The 17160-nt window shown below is 48.3% G+C and overlaps 1 protein-coding gene across 1 annotated transcript; it reads left to right on the forward strand.

The window, feature by feature from the left end:
* Positions 1-6957: 6957 nt before the first annotated feature.
* On the forward strand, positions 6958-15174 carry LOC311117768 (serine/threonine-protein kinase PDIK1L-like). Its single transcript, XM_084192682.1, has 4 exons — positions 6958-7078; positions 8410-9280; positions 9718-9958; positions 13905-15174. Exons 2-4 carry the CDS (start codon positions 8477-8479, stop codon positions 14141-14143), a joined length of 1284 nt encoding a protein of 427 aa, XP_084048808.1. The 5' UTR covers positions 6958-7078; positions 8410-8476; the 3' UTR covers positions 14144-15174.
* The last annotated feature ends 1986 nt before the right edge of the window (positions 15175-17160 follow it).

Here is a 17160-nt window from a genome sequence, read left to right on the forward strand (position 1 = left end):
TACTTGTGGTTGTATTTCAAGGCCTACCTTCAAACTCAGTGCCTCTTTTCTTGACATCATGGGAAAATCAAAAGAAATCAGCCAAGACCTCAGAAAAAATGGTAGACCTCGACTAGTCTGGTTCATCCTTGGGAGCAATTTCCAAACGCCTGAAGGTACCACGTTCATCTGTACAAACAATAGTACGCAAGTATAAACACCATAGGACCACGCAGCCGTCATACTGCTCAGGAAGGAGACGCGTTCTGTCTCCTAGAGATGAACGTACTTTGGTGCGAAAAGTGCAAATCAATCCCAGAACAACAGCAAAGGACCTTGAAGATGCTGGAGGAAACGGGTACAAAAGTATCTATATCCACAGTAAAACGAGTCCTATATCGACATAACCTGAAAGGCCGCTCAGCAAGGAAGCAGCCACTGCTCCAAAACCGCCATAAACAAGCCTGACTACGGTTTGCAACTGCACATGGGGACAAAGATCGTACTTTTACAGCCTCGAGTCTTCTTGGGTATGATGCTACAAGCTTGGCACACCTGTATTTGGGGAGTTTCTCCCATTCTTCTCTGCAGATCCTCTCAAGCTCTGTCAGGTTGGATGGGGAGCGTCGCTGCACAGCTATTTTCAGGTCTCTCCAGAGATGTTCGATCGGGTTCAAGTCCGGGCTCTGGCTGGGCCACTCAAGGACATTGAGACTTGTCCCGAAGCTACTCCTGCATTGTCTTGGCTGTGTGCTTAGGGTTGTTGTCCTGTTGGAAGGTGAACCTTTGCGCCAGTCTGAGGTCCTGAGTGCTCTGGAGCAGGTTTTCATCAAGGTTGTCTCTGTACTTTGCTCTGTTCATCTTTCCCTCGATCCTGACTAGTCTCCCAGTCCCTGCTGCTGAAAAACATCCCCACAGCATGATACTGCCACCACCATGCTTCACCGTAGGGATGGCATTGGCCAGGTGATGAGCGGTACCTGGTTTCCTCCAGACGTAACGCTTGGCATTCAGGCCAAAGAGTTCAATCGATGTTTCATCAGACCAGAGAATCTTGTTTCTTAAGAGTTCAATCGATGTTTCATCAGACCAGAGAATCTTGTTTCTTATGGTCTGAGAGTCCTTTAGGTGCCTTTTGGCAAACTCCAAGCGGGCTGTCATGTAACTTTTACTGATGAGTGACTTCCGTCTGGCCACTATACCATAAAGGCCTGATTGGTGGAGTGCTGCAGAGATGGTTGTCCTTCTGGAAGGTTCTCCCATCTGGAGCTCTGTCAGAGTGACCATCGGGCTCTTGGTCACCTCCCTGACCAAGGCCCGTCTCCCCCGATTGCTCAGTTTGGCTGGGCGGCCAGCTCTAGGAAGAGTCTTGGTGGTTCCAAACTTCTTCCATTTAAGAATGATGGAGGCCACTGTGTTCTTGGGGAACTTCAATGCTGCAGAAATGTTTTTGTACCCTTCCCCAGATCTGTGCCTCGACACAATCCTGTCTCGGAGCTCTACGGACAATTCCTTCGACCTCATGGCTTGGTTTTTGCTCTGACACGCACTGTCAACTGTGGGACCTTATATAGACAGGTGTGTGCCTTTCCAAATCATGTCCAATCAATTGAATTTACCACAGGTGGACTCCAATCAAGTTGTAGAAACAGCTCAAGGATGATCAATGGAAACAAGATGCTCCAGAGCTCCATTTCGAGTCTCATAGCAAAGGGTCTGAATACTTATTTAAATAAGGTATTTCTGTTTGCAAACATTTCTAAAAACCTGTTTCGCTTTGTCATTATGGGGTATTGTGTGTAGATTGATGAGGGAAAACAATTAATTTAATCAATTTTAGAATAAGTGTGACGAGTACTGAGGATACGAAGAGGCAGGACGCAGACGTCAACAATGTAAAGGTTTGCTTAACACTGAGCAAGAGAACAACAACAGAGCGAGCACACGACACGACACTAACAATCACACACAACACAACCCTGAACAGCTATATAGTGGTGGTGATGAGATTGAGGTTCAGGTGCGCTGGAGGTGATTTAGGGTGCGTTGGGTATCCATTCCGGTGTTGCCGAGGGTGGTGCGCTCAGACCGGTGGCTCAGTAGACCGGCGAATCAGAGCGCTGGAGGGGAGCAAGGGGAGGAGACGTGACAATGAGGCTGTAACGTAACAAATGTGGAAAAAAGGGGAAGGGGTCTGAATACTTTCCGAATGCGCTGTATTCTTAAGATCGCAATAATTATTATTTTGATGGAAAACCTAATTTTGCTTCTTAGCCTACGTCGTACAATTACTTTGATAATTCCTTAATTCGCTCCATAACATTATGGAAAAAGGGTTTATTGGATAAATGTGGTAACTCCTCTCTTGCTGTGGAAATAAAGATTTGGACTAGTTTTCAGGCCCTGTGGACTGTTTTTGAGGGGGTCATTGGGCTAGAAATGTTAGCTAAACCTGGCAACCCTGCTCAAATCCAAGACTTGAGAGACAGCAGTTTGAGAAATTAAGAGTGAAAACTTGACAAGGACAAGTGACTATTGCTGGTGGACAATTGAATGCATTCAAATGACTTTTTTTTACACGTTTGAATGACATTTCTTTGATTACAGTTATGTGCTGTTTTAAGACATTTTTTATTTTTGATCTGTGACAATGATGTTCTGCTCGCTCAGTCACACTTGCAAGCTCTCAAGGTTAATATGCGCTCTTGACTGGCCTGTGCACTCGCAGGACCCATCCTCTGCTCGTTCAACCATTTTCTTCTCTCTTGACTCAGTGTTTGCAATGTTTCATCTTGCTCGTGCACGCCAGCTAGTGCTCGCTCAACTTCTGAAACGGATTTCGGATTTGACACCATATTAAATCAAATCGAATTTTATTGGTCACATACACATATTTAGCAGATGTTATTGCGGGTGTAGCGAAATGCTTGTGTTCCTAGCTCCAACAGTGCAGTAGTATCTAACAATACACACATCTAAAAGTTAAAGAATGAAATATATAAATATTGGGACGAGCAATGTCGGAGTGGCATTAACTAAAATACAGTGTATACATATTAGATGAGTAAAACAATATGTAAACATTAGTAAAGTGACTAGTGATTCCATGTCTATGTACATAGGGCATCAGCCTCTAAGGTGAAGGGTTGAGTAACCAGGTGGGAGTGATGGCTAGTTAACAGTCTGATGGCCTTGAGATTAAAAAACAGATTCTGTCTCTCGGTGCCAGCTTTGATACACCTGTACTGACCTCACCTTCTGGATGATGGCGGGGTGAACAGGCCGTGGCTCGGGTGGTTGATGTCCTTGATAATTTTTTTGGCCTTCCTGTGACATCGGGTGCTGTAGGGCAGGCAGTGTGCGCCCGGTGATGCGTTGGGCAGACCGCACCACCCTCTGGAGAGCCCTGCGGTGCAGTTGCCGTACCAGGCAGTGATACAGCCCGACAGGATGCTCTCAATTGTGCATCTGTAAAAGCTGTTGCGCCTTCTTCACCACACTGTCTGTGTGGGTGGACCATTTCAGATTGTCAGTGATGTGTACGCCGCGGAACATGAAACTTTTCACCTTCTCCACTGCGGTCCCGTCGATGTGGATGGGGGCGTGTTCTCTCTGCTGTCTCCTGAAGTCCACGATCAGCTCCTTTGTTTTGTTGACATTGAGGGAGAGGTTATTTTCCTGGCACCACTCCGCCAGGACACTCACCATCTCCCTGTAGGCTGTCTCGTCATTGTTGGTATTCAAGCCTACTACTGTTGTGTCGTCTGCAAACTTGATGATTGAGTTGGAGGCGTGCGTGGCCACGCAGTCATGGGTGAACAGGGAGTACAGGAGGGGGCTGAGCATGCACCCTTGTGGAGCCCCAGTGTTGAGGATCAGAGAAGTGGAGGTGTTGTTTCCTATCCTTGACTAGTCTCTCAAAGCACTTCATGATGACAGAGGTGAGTGCTACGGGGCGATAGTCATTTAAGTTCAGTTACCTTTGCTTTCTTGGGTACAGGAACAATGGTGGCCATCTTGAAGCATGTGGGGACAGCAGACTGGGATAGGGAGAGATTGAATATGTCCGTAAACACACCAGCCAGCTGGTCTGCGGATGCTCTGAGGACGCGGCTAGGGATGCCGTCTGGGCTGGCAGCCTTGCGAGGGTTAACACGCTTAAATGTCTTACTCACGTCGGCCATGGAGAAGGAGAGCTCACAGTCCTTGGTAGCGGGCCGCGTCGGTGGCACTGTATTATCCTCAAAGCGGGTGAAGAAGGTGTTTAGCTTGTCCGGAAGGAAGACGTTGGTCTCGGCGACGTGGCTGGTTTTCCTTTTGTAGTCCGTGATTGTCTGTATACCCTGCCACATACGTCTCATGTTTGAGCCTTTGAATTGCGACTCCACTTTGTCTCTATACTGGCGTTTTGCTTGTTTGATTGCCTTGCGGAGTGAGTAGCTACACTGTTTGTATTCTGCCATATTCCCAGTCACCTTACCATGGTTGAATGCGGTGGTTTGCGCTTTCAGTTTTGCGCGAATGCTGCCATCTATCCACGGTTTCTGGTTAGGATAGGTTTTAATAGTCACAGTGGGTATGATATCTCCTATACACTTCCTGACATACTCAGTTACAGTATCGGTGTATTCGTCTAAATTATTTTTCGCAAGCTACCCGGAACATATCACAGTCCGCGTGATAAAAACAATCCTGAAGCATGGATTCCAATTGGTCAGACCAGCGTTGAATAGTTCTTAGCACGGGTTACTTCCGGGTTTGAGTTTCTGCCTATAGGAAGGGAGGAGCAAAATGGAGTCGTGGTGAGATTGGCCGAAAGGAAGGGCGGGCGAGAGCCATGTAAGCTTCGCGGAAGTTTGAATAACAGTGATCCAGAGTACTACAGTCGATATCCTGAGTGGCGCAGTGGTCTAAGGCACTGCATCGCAGTGCTAACTGTGCCACTAGAGATCCTGGTTCGAATCCGGCTCTGTCGCCGCCGGCCGCGACCGGGAGACTCATGGGCGGCGCACAATTGGCCCAGCGTCGTCCAGGGTAGGGGAGGGAATGGCCGGCAGGGATGTACTCAGTTGATAGAGCATGGCGTTTGCAACGCCAGGGTTGTGGGTTCGATTCCCACGGGGGGCCAGTATAAAAAAAATATGTATTCACTAACTGTAAGTCGCTCTGGATAAGAGCGTCTGCTAAATGACTAAAATGTAAAAATGATATGTTGATTAGAACTTCGGCAGCATAGTCCTCAAATTTGCTTTGTTAAAATCCCCAGCTACAATAAACGCAGCCTCAGGATATGTGGTTTCCAGTTTGCATAAAGTCCAGTGAAGTTCTTTGAGGGCCGTCGTGGTATCGGCTTGAGGGGGAGGATATAAACGGCTGTGGCTATAACGGAGGAAAATTATCTTGGGAGATAATACGGTCGGCATTTGATTATGAGGTATTCTAGGTTGGGTGAACAGAAGGACTCGAGTTCCTGTATGTTACTACAATTACACCATAAGTCATTAATCATGAAACACACACCTCCGCCCTTCTGCTTCCCGGAGAGATATTTATTCCTATCTGCACGATGAACTGAGAATCCCCCTGGCTGGACTGATCCCGACAGAGTATCCCGAGAGAGCCATGTTACAGGCCCTGATGTCTCTCTGGAAATAAATGGTCGCCCTGAGCTCATCAACTTTGTTATCCAAAGACAGAACATTAGCGAGTAATATACTCGGAAGTGGTGAGTGGTGTACGCGCCTCCTAAGTCGAACCAGCAGGCCGCCGCGAGTGCCTCTCCTCCGCCGGCGATGTTTTGGGTCAGCCTCTGGAATCAGTTCAATTGCTCTGGGGAGAGCGAACAAAGGATCTGCTTCGGGGAAGTCTATTCCTGGTCGTAATGCTGGTAGTTCTGGTGAGTTACCGCCGCTCTGATATCCAATAGTTCTTCCCGGCTGTATCAAAATATTTCCTCAGCTAATAAAGTAAAAAATACATAAAAAAATAAAATAAGGTTACGTTTCCTAAGATCTAGTCACGAGGGCGCCATCTTGATGTGTGTTCATAAATTCAATCTGGAGTGCCAGTGCGCGCTCAGAGTGCCCTCTGGCGTTCCTAAATTCAGGTTGTTTGTTTGTAAATTCAGAGCGTTTCGCTCTTGGAGCGTTCAGAGCGCACATTGGACGTTCTGGCTGAGGAGTAGGGTTGATCCAAGCATTCTGACTTCACAAGTGCAGTCAAGCACCCAAGCTAACGTTGGCTAACTACTTCCAGACAAATGAGAGAACACCTCACTCTGACCATTTTACTAGCCCTAGCAGAGCTGGTTAGGCTGTTTTCATGTTATCCAGAGCGTTGGTGACTAACTGTGCTGCTGGCAACAATTTAATGACGCTTTTTTTGCCGACATTTACTGACACCGGCCATATTCAACTGGTGTTGAGCGTTTGTAAATTCGTCAGTTATTCTGGGCTCTGGCACACTCAGTTGAGTGCTCTGAAATCGGAGTAGACAGCCAGAGTGAATTTACGAATGCACCCCTAGACTGAATAAATTATCTGTCGGCATTTATAAAATTGTACCGAAACTACCTGTTTCCATCACAGCTCTCGTTATTTAAAAAAAAATACAGTATGACTTTACTAGCATAAAAACTGTGGATGGAAACGTGGCTACTGACAGTCAGTGAACTAAGTAGAACACCCAGCTGCTATTGCATTGGTGACTATGGGAGACACACCCTGTTAAGTAGACCGCAACTGACACTTTTGTTTCAATGGCAAACGGCCTGAGCGAACTATCTTCATGTATCCACCATTTTCATTCAATTATATGAAACGTTCGGACATTGGACATTTCGAATTATATCAATAATGCATCTTTGTTGATTGGCCAATGATACAAGTTAACGTTATTACGTTATTACTGTAGCCAATCACAGCGCACGTTTGTCTAAGAGCGGGACGTTCCAAGGGGAGACAGAAGTTCTGCAAATCCATCTTTGTTTTCATTTGACTCGACGATGGTGTTGTCCGTTTCAGATTAATCTGTTAGCCAAGTAAACAGATACACATAGCTATAATTTACTTTTAGTGGAAAAAAAATATAAACTCCATGGGTAAGTGTCATTTACGTAATGTAGCTAAATAAAAATGTTCCGATACATTTAGCAAGCTGCAAGCTAACCAGTTAGCCAGCTGTAACTCCCAAGCCCAGAAGGACGCTCAATGGTTACCAAGGCAAGCGATTTAAATGTCCAATTCTGGTAGATTATTTTTGAAAAGTGAAAGTCAGTTGAAAGAACATTGCTACTGTTATGTTCTTCTCAACTAGCTAGGTACCCACATTTGACTCTAGTATGTAAAGTTGACTAAATTTAGCTAGCTAGTTAGCTAACTACTTTAGCTACTGTTGTTAATGACTGTTAGTGAACAACATGTTGACAATTTAGATAATCAAGTTAACGTTAGAAAAGTCTCGCGGGCTTCTATGTAGTTAACATTTGCCCATTCAAATAGATGGTAAATGTTATTAAACATTATACCGTCTATTCATTCATTTGACATTTACATTTTAGTCATTTAGCAGACGCTCTTATCGAGAGCGACTTACAGTAGTGAGTGCATACATTTTTATTTTACCATCCAAAGGCATTGTAATGCAGCTCTACTAGCATGGTGGTGGAAAATTGTGTTTCATAAAGAAAGTGTATGCCATTAAATCGAGTTAAGGAGGAAATAGACGCATTTGCAGCTTGAATGGAAGTTTTATTTATGAACCGGTCCACTGGCGATCCGAGTGTATAGCCAGTTGCATACAATGCCTTTGGACAGTAAGATGAAATGACTCGATATCGCCATCTGCGGCCTTTGGGCTATTCACTAAGCCGTCTTCAGCCTGAGGGGATCTCCCCGACACTGGCCAAATTCTCTGTCTAAACGCAAATGCGCCTCGTACTCGATACAGTTTTGGAAACATTTGTAACTTAACATTCATATACGCGAGGAATCAAGGAAATGCAATTGAGATTCTCCCCAATGGAGCATGACTGGGGAGGAAGTTTCTTATCTCGTTTTTGAAAATTCAGCTGGGTGCAACCAGGATACAACTTTGCTAAACTGCTTACATTAACTGTATCTTTTGTATTTGAAAGATTCTTTCTCGCTGTTATTTCAGTTAAGTTCCAAATGTTTCCAAAAATGTATCGCAAGTGAGGATTAATTAACGTTTCTAATTGTAGTGGGATTGAAGTTCACATGGTCCCAGCTGTCCTCCAGACAATCAGCTGAGAACCCAAAACGGGGGAAGCTGGTAGCACCCTTGGGTTCTCGAGAGCTACTTGCTAGCTTGCTAAGTTTATTTGCTCAAACAGGAAAGGCTGAGATGATATCACGTCTCATCAATTTCATGATCGCTACAACTAGCTAACAATATTTTGTCATTTTGTAGACATGGTAAACTCAAACACTGACTTCAAACCAAGAATCTAAGAACAATCCAAGTTCCTGTTGATAATATGAGTCAGAAGATGGAGGAGTTGTACACCCTCGAGAGGGAGGTCGGGCGAGGTAGCTACGGTGTGGTCTTCGAAGGCCACATGTCCAAAACAGGCCAGCGGGTTGCCATAAAACGCCTGCCCTGCAGTAGCCCAGAGTGCATCGAGCTTTACCTCCAGGAGCTGTGGGCCATGAGAGCTACGGCCAAGAACCACCCCAACGTCATCGCCCTCCATGGCTGCCTGCTGCAGACCGGACCCAAGACCCTGCAGCCCCTCAGGCCAGGCAGGCTGCCTCTGGACCTGGTGGAGAGCGCCCTGAAGGGGAGCGTGGTGGGGGTAGAGCAGAACCAGGAGGAGAAAGGGACTAAGTCGGACTCCTCCCGGTCTAAAACTAAGAATAGAACTAACTCGGGTGGTCTCTTCAGATCCAGAACCAAGAGCAGATTGAGAACTAACTCAGAGTCAGACTTCTTCAGGTCCAAATCCCAGGAAAGAACTAACTCTGACTTGTCCATGTCCAAAACGCCTGTGAGGAAAATTTCTGGCCTCTCCAGGCCCAGAAAGAGACCAGCCCCCACAGCAGAAAAGGAGAACCGTGGTCCCAGGCGCTGCTTGGCCCTGTGGCTGGTGATGGAGTACTGTGATGGGGGAGACCTGAACCACTACCTGCTGTCCAGACCTCCAGACAGCCAGAGGAACCACAGCGTGGTCCAACAGCTCAGCTCAGCCATGGCCTTCCTCCACCGCCTCCGCATCGTACACAGAGACCTGAAGCCAGACAACGTGCTGGTCTCTCTCACGCCTAACGGGCCTCTCGTCAAGGTAGGTACACTGAAATTCAAAGGGAAGTGAAAGGGGTGTGTGTGCAACCAGTGTAACCACGGTCCCCGCTGAACACTTCAGTGTAACCACGGTCCCCGCTGAACACTTCAGTGTAACCACGGTCCCCGCTGAACACTTCAGTGTAACCACGGTCCCCGCTGAACACTTCAGTGTAACCACGGTCCCCGCTGAACACTTCAGTGTAACCATGGTCCCCGCGGAACACTTCAGTGTAACCACGGTCCCCGCTGAACACTTCAGTGTAACCACGGTCCCCGCTGAAAAGTACATGTAACTGTAAGAAAAGTTATACTAATTGGGTGAAAGGATCATTAGCTAGTATTTTTTTTTAAACAGCCAAACACATAGTTCATTTAAATCCTGAGCTTGAGACTGTAATAATATTCCCTGTCTTCTTCAATCTTACATTCCTCTAGGTGGCTGACTTTGGCCTGAGTAAGATGAGCGTTGAGGGAGGCCAGGGGATGGAAGGAGACACTAGTCTGACCAGACAGCACTTCTCCTCTACGTGTGGCTCTGACTTCTACATGGCTCCAGAGGTGTGGGGCGGCCTCAGCTACACGGCCCAGGCAGACATCTTCTCCCTGGGGGTGATGTTCTGGGCCGTCTTGGAGAGACTCACCTTCCTGGAGGAGGGCTCCACACAGGAACAACTGGGTGAGTTAGAGAGAGGGAGGGAGGGAGGGCTCCACACAGGAACAACTGGGTGAGTTAGAAAGAGGGAGGGAGGGCTCCACACAGGAACAACTGGGTGAGTTAGAGAGAGGGAGGGAGGGCTCCACACAGGAACAACTGGGTGAGTTAGAGAGAGGGAGGGAGGGAGGGAGGGAGGGCTCCACACAGGAACAACTGGGTGAGTTAGAGAGAGGGAGGGAGGGAGGGAGGGAGGGAGGGCTCCACACAGGAACAACTGGGTGAGTTAGAGAGAGGGAGGGAGGGAGGGCTCCACACAGGAACAACTGGGTGAGTTAGAGAGAGGGAGGGAGGGAGGGAGGGAGGGAGGGAGGGAGGGCTCCACACAGGAACAACTGGGTGAGTTAGAGAGAGGGAGGGAGGGAGGGAGGGAGGGAGGGCTCCACACAGGAACAACTGGGTGAGTTAGAGAGAGGGAGGGAGGGCTCCACACAGGAACAACTGGGTGAGTTAGAGAGAGGGAGGGAGGGAGGGCTCCACACAGGAACAACTGGGTGAGTTAGAGAGAGGGAGAGTGGGAGGGCTCCACACAGGAACAACTGGGTGAGGGAGGGAGGGAGGGAGGGAGGGAGGGCTCCACACAGGAACAACTGGGTGAGTTAGAGGGAGGGAGGGAGGGAGGGCTCCACACAGGAACAACTGGGTGAGTTAGAGGGAGGGAGGGAGGGAGGGCTCCACACAGGAACAACTGGGTGAGAGAGGGAGAGTGGGAGGGCTCCACACAGGAACAACTGGGTGAGGGAGGGAGGGAGGGCTCCACACAGGAACAACTGGGTGAGTTAGAGAGAGGGAGGGAGGGAGGGCTCCACACAGGAACAACTGGGTGAGTTAGAGAGAGAGAGGGAGGGAGGGCTCCACACAGGAACAACTGGGTGAGGGAGGGAGGGAGGGAGGGCTCCACACAGGAACAACTGGGTGAGTTAGAGAGAGGGAGGGAGGGAGGGAGGGCTCCACACAGGAACAACTGGGTGAGTTAGAGAGAGAGAGGGAGGGAGGGAGGGCTCCACACAGGAACAACTGGGTGAGTTAGAGAGAGGGAGGGAGGGAGGGCTCCACACAGGAACAACTGGGTGAGTTAGAGAGAGGGAGGGAGGGAGGGCTCCACACAGGAACAACTGGGTGAGTTAGAGAGAGAGAGGGAGGGAGGGAGGGCTCCACACAGGAACAACTGGGTGAGTTAGAGAGAGGGAGGGAGGGAGGGCTCCACACAGGAACAACTGGGTGAGTTAGAGAGAGGGAGGGAGGGAGGGCTCCACACAGGAACAACTGGGTGAGTTAGGGAGGGAGGGAGGGCTCCACACAGGAACAACTGGGTGAGTTAGAGAGAGAGAGGGAGGGAGGGCTCCACACAGGAACAACTGGGTGAGTTAGAGAGAGAGAGGGAGGGAGGGCTCCACACAGGAACAACTGGGTGAGTTAGAGAGAGGGAGGGAGGGCTCCACACAGGAACAACTGGGTGAGTTAGAGAGAGAGAGGGAGGGAGGGCTCCACACAGGAACAACTGGGTGAGTTAGAGAGAGAGAGGGAGGGAGGGCTCCACACAGGAACAACTGGGTGAGTTAGAGGGAGGGAGGGAGGGAGGGCTCCACACAGGAACAACTGGGTGAGTTAGAGGGAGGGAGGGAGGGAGGGCTCCACACAGGAACAACTGGGTGAGTTAGAGAGAGGGAGGGAGGGAGGGCTCCACACAGGAACAACTGGGTGAGTTAGAGAGAGAGAGGGAGGGAGGGAGGGCTCCACACAGGAACAACTGGGTGAGTTAGAGAGAGAGAGGGAGGGAGGGCTCCACACAGGAACAACTGGGTGAGTTAGAGAGAGGGAGGGAGGGAGGGAGGGCTCCACACAGGAACAACTGGGTGAGTTAGGGAGGGAGGGAGGGCTCCACACAGGAACAACTGGGTGAGTTAGAGAGAGGGAGGGAGGGAGGGAGGGCTCCACACAGGAACAACTGGGTGAGTTAGGGAGGGAGGGAGGGCTCCACACAGGAACAACTGGGTGAGTTAGAGAGAGAGAGGGAGGGAGGGCTCCACACAGGAACAACTGGGTGAGTTAGAGAGAGGGAGGGAGGGAGGGAGGGCTCCACACAGGAACAACTGGGTGAGTTAGAGAGAGGGAGGGAGGGAGGGAGGACTCCACACAGGAACAACTGGGTGAGTTAGAGAGAGAGAGGGAGGGAGGGAGGGCTCCACACAGGAACAACTGGGTGAGTTAGAGAGAGGGAGGGAGGGAGGGAGGGCTCCACACAGGAACAACTGGGTGAGTTAGAGAGAGGGAGGGAGGGAGGGAGGGCTCCACACAGGAACAACTGGGTGAGTTAGAGAGAGAGAGGGAGGGAGGGAGGGCTCCACACAGGAACAACTGGGTGAGTTAGAGAGAGGGAGGGAGGGAGGGCTCCACACAGGGGAGGGTGTGTGTGTTGTCTCGACCTGTGGCAGCCTATGGAAAACAAATCTATGTTGACTATCTGTGGCAGCCTATGGATCTATGTTGACTATCTGTGGCAGCCTATGGATCTATGTTGACTATCTGTGGCAGCCTATGGATCTATGTTGACTCTCTGTGGCAGCCTATGGATCTATGTTGACTATCTGTGGCAGCCTATGGATCTATGTTGACTATCTGTGGCAGCCTATGGATCTATGTTGACTATCTGTGGCAGCCTATGGAAAACAAGTCTATGTTGACTATCTGTGGCAGCCTATGGAAAACAAGTCTATGTTGACTATCTGTGGCAGCCTATGGAAAACAAGTCTATGTTGACTATCTGTGGCAGCCTATGGATCTATGTTGACTCTCTGTGAAAAGATTCAGAGGGGTTAGTTACGCTCCGGTTTCATTTTGGCTCTTCAGAGTCGGAGGATGATGATGATGATGAAGCAGTCAGACTGTCAGATTTCATTCTCTAAAATGTCTCTGCGCCACAAGCAGCTCTGTTGGAGGGAAACGCTCTGCTACAGGTTTAAAATAAAATACCTTCCTTCCCCACCTCGTTTGAAGTGTGTTATCAACCTGAATGAAAACGGCTCTTGTTACCGGAGACAATACTGGATTTGAATATAAAACGGGAAACTGAGGCTCCATTATGTTGCCCGTGGTCTGGTGGCTGAATGGATGGGGTGAGTTAGGGAGGGAGGGAGACTTCCCAGGCCAGTAAAATAGTGGCTCATTACTCCCCCGCCTCCATTTTGTTTAGTCTTCCCAGAGCCCATGGATGGATGATAGTTGTACTACAGTAATTATTACAGTTGGTCATGTTCTCCTGGTTGAAGGATTAAAGATGATGGTTTGTTGTTGGTCTACATACAAAGATTATATTTTCACAGACTGCAGTACTGATATCTGTCCTGTACCTGTGTGTTCCTACGTGTATGTATGTGTGTAAAGGGGTCAGCAGGCTTCAGTTTGGCTGGCTCCTAGCAGGCTTCAGTTTCGGCTGGCTCCTAGCAGGCTTCAGTTCGGCTGGCTCCTAGCAGGCTTCAGTTCGGCTGGCTCCTAGCAGGCTTCAGTTCGGCTGGCTCCTAGCAGGCTTCAGTTCAGCTGGCTCTTAGCAGGCTTCAGTTCGGCTGGCTCCTAGCAGAAATGGGCTAACCGAACCAGTGTTCATGGATACTCCCTTTTAATATACCTTCACTTGAAAAATGAGAAAAAAGCTTGTTGAATGACGACTTTATTGAAGATTCCCTACTCTTGACCAATCACCGATGAAGGGGCGTAGACATCGGCTCCCGGGGGGGGGAAATGGTGTGCCCAAACAGCCGGAAAAAAACCCTCACCAAAGTCCAAAACGTCACAAAATGTCGTCATAATATATGCACAAACTCTAGCGAACTGTTTCGGCTGGGAAGCATGCGGACGCCTTAAGGATGTTTAGTACTGATATACAGTCTTTTTTTCCTGTGTGTTCCTACAGGTGCGTACGTGTGTAAGGCCCGCTGGCTGATGCCCCTGGGCGAGGCCTTGTGTGAGAACCCGGACCTCCAGGTGTGTATCCCCATGAAGTCCCGCCGCGCCCCACCTCTACCGCCCCCTCCTGGCCAGGCTGTCTGCACCCTGCTACTGGACATGCTGGCCTCCGACCCTGACGCCCGGCCCACCGCCGCCCAGCTGGAAGACAGGGTCCTCTCTGCCTTGGAGGAGGACTCACAGTGACACGTACAACAGGTTGCGTCCCAAACCTTACCCCATATCCCCTTTTTTATAGTGCACTACTTTTGACCAGGGTGTACATAGGGTTTCGGTCAAAAGTAGTGCATTATACTGGGATATGGATCCTGGTCAAAAGAAGTGCACTAGATGGGGAATGGAGTGCGTATTGGGATGCAGAGACGGTGACCGAGCTTCTATATCCAATGTACTGAAACTCGTAGTCAATCTTATCTACTAGCTGTGTGAGGGACTGTGACGGAGTTAAACCCACAACCTTGGGTTGATGTTGCCACTAGTCAGTACCATGCTAACCACTGGTGATCTGTTTCTTATCCATATAATAATAACAATAATAATATGCCATTTAGCAGAAGCTTTTATCCAAAGCGACTTACAGTCATGCGTGCATACATATTTTTGTGTATGTGGTGGTCCCGGGGATCGAACCCACTATCTTGGCGTTACAAGCGCCGTGCTCTACCAGCTGAGCTACAGAGGACCACAATATATTATCAATATATTCATTCTTATGTGGTCCGTACAGGGAATTGAACCCACAACCTTGGTGACCAATGCCCTAGCCATCTAATGCTCAAAAAGCAATTTGTGCTAACTTGCCAGTATCATGGTAACCACTGGTGATCTGGAACAGATCTACTACTACACAGGAACCTACGGTTCTAAGATGTTTTTGGGGAAACCGGGCCCTAGTCTTATGACTCTGAGGGAAGCTAACTGTTCTTTTTGGTACACCAACAGACCTTACTGGGTTAGGGAGTGAGTGGGGGTTTTGTCTTCGATGCTACAAACAGTACGTTACATGCTTTCACTGTTTGGTTCGCTAGCCTATGGGGGCTACGTTTTGGTTAGAAATGGTCCCAGTTTGCACCAAATATTTATTGTTTCATTAATCATGGAATTTACTTGAATGATTTATAGCGCTGCTTGAAGATACCACTTGATGTATATACGTATTAAACTGTAACATTTTATTTTAAGGGAATGTGATTTAATAAATACATATTTGTGGCGTTTGTGAGTGTCATTAGTGACTTTAATCAATATGATGCTCAGTTCATTTTTGCATTTGAGATACTTTTGTATACACAGTATTCAGACCCCTTGACTTTTTCCACATTTTGTTACAGCCTTATTCTAAAATGGATTAAATTGTTTTTTCCCCCCTCATCAATCTACACACAATACCCCATAATGACAAAGCAAAAACAGGTTTTTAGAATTTGAAATATCACATTTTACTTAAGTATTCAGACCGTTTACTCAGTACTTTGTTGAAGCACCTTGAGCAGCGATTACAGCCTCGAGTCTATTGAATGACGCTACAAGCTTGGCACACCTGTTATTGGGGAGTTTCTCCCATTTATTCTCTGCAGATCCTCTCGAGCTCTGTCAGGTGGGATGGGGAGCGTCGCTGCACAGCTATTTTCAGCTGTTCGCTCGGGTTCAAGTCCGGGCTCTGGCTGGGCCACTCAAGAACTGGAGCAGGTTTTCGTCAATGATCTCTCTTTACTTTGTTCCGTTCATCTTTCCCTCAATCCTGACTAGTCTCCCAGTCCCTGCTGCTAAAAAACATCCCACAGCATGATGCTGCCACCACCATGCTTCACCGTAGGAATGGTGCCAAGTTTCCTCCCGAAATGACGCTTGGCATTCAGGCCAAAGAGTTCAATCTTGGTTTCATCAGACCAGAGAATCTTGTTTCTCATGGTCTGAGAGTCCTTTATGTGCCTTTTGGCAAACTCCAAGCGGGCTGTCATGTGCTTTTTACTAAGGAGTGGATTCCGTCTGGCCACTCTTATCATAAAGGCTTGATTGGTGGAGTGCTGCAGAGATGATTGTCCTTCTGGAATGTTCTCCCATCTTCACAGAGGAACTCTGGAGCTCTGTCAGAGTGACCATAGGGTTCTTGGTCACCTCCCTGACCAATGCTCTTCTCCCCCGATTGCTCAGTTTGGCCGGGCGGCCAGCTCTACGAAGAGTCTTGGTGGTTCCAAACGTCTTCCATTTAAGAATGATGGAGGCCACTGTGTTCTTGGGGACCTTCAATGCTGCAGACATGTTTTGGTACCCTTCCCAAGATCTGTGCCTTGACATAATCCTGTCTCGGAGCTCTACGGACAATTCCTTCAACCTCATGGCTAGGTTTTTGCTCTGACATGCACTGTCAACTGTGGGACCTTATGGACAAGTGTGTGCCTTTCCAAATCATGTCCAATCAATTGAATTTACCAGAGGTGGACCCCAATCAAGTTGTAGAATCATCTCAAGGATGATCAATGGAAACAGGATGCACCTGAGCTCAATTTCGAGTCTCATAGCAAACGGTCTGAATAGTTATGTAAATAAGGTATTTCTGTTTTTTATTTGTAATAAATGAACTTTGTCATTATAGGGTATTGTGTGTAGATTACAATTTGTATTTATTTATTCCATTTTAGAATAAGGCTGTAACGTGACAAAATGTGGAAAAAGTGAAGGGGTCTGAATACTTAACGAATGCACTGTATAGAGTATGTGGACACCCCTTCAAATTAGTCAATTCTGCTATTTCAGCCACACCTGTTACTGACAGGTGTATAAAATTGAGCACACAGCCATGCAATCTCCATAGACAAACATTGACAGTAGAATGGCCTTACTGAAGATTAACATGGTACCGTCGTAGGATGCTACTTTTCCAACAAGTCAGTTCGTTACATTTCTGCCCTGCTAGAGCTGCCCCTGTCAACTGTAAGTGCTGTTATTGTGAAGTGGAAACGTCTAGGAGCAACAACGGCTCAGCCGCGAAGTGGTAGGCCACACAAGCTCACATAATGGGACCACCGAGTGCTGAAGCGTGTAAAAATCGTCTGTCCTTGGTTGCAACACTCACTACCGAGTTCCAAACTGCCTCTGGAAGCAACGTTAGCATAAGAATTGTTCGTCGGGAGCTTCATGAAATGGGTTTCCATGGCTGAGCAGCCGCACACAAGCCTAAGATCACCATGCGCAATGCCAAG

Source organism: Coregonus lavaretus (assembly GCF_964263955.1).
Source record: "Coregonus lavaretus genome assembly, contig: HAP1_SCAFFOLD_3395, whole genome shotgun sequence".
NCBI lineage: Eukaryota > Metazoa > Chordata > Actinopteri > Salmoniformes > Salmonidae > Coregonus > Coregonus lavaretus.

Excerpts from the sequence above, each read along its gene's own strand:
- LOC311117768 (XM_084192682.1), top strand. The coding sequence starts at position 8,477 with ATGAGTCAGAAGATGGAGGAGTTGTACACCCTCGAGAGGGAGGTCGGG. Across the intron at positions 9,281-9,717 it reads CTAACGGGCCTCTCGTCAAG|GTGGCTGACTTTGGCCTGAG; the intron begins GTAGGTACACTG and ends ACATTCCTCTAG. Across the intron at positions 9,959-13,904 it reads CTCCACACAGGAACAACTGG|GTGCGTACGTGTGTAAGGCC; the intron begins GTGAGTTAGAGA and ends GTGTTCCTACAG.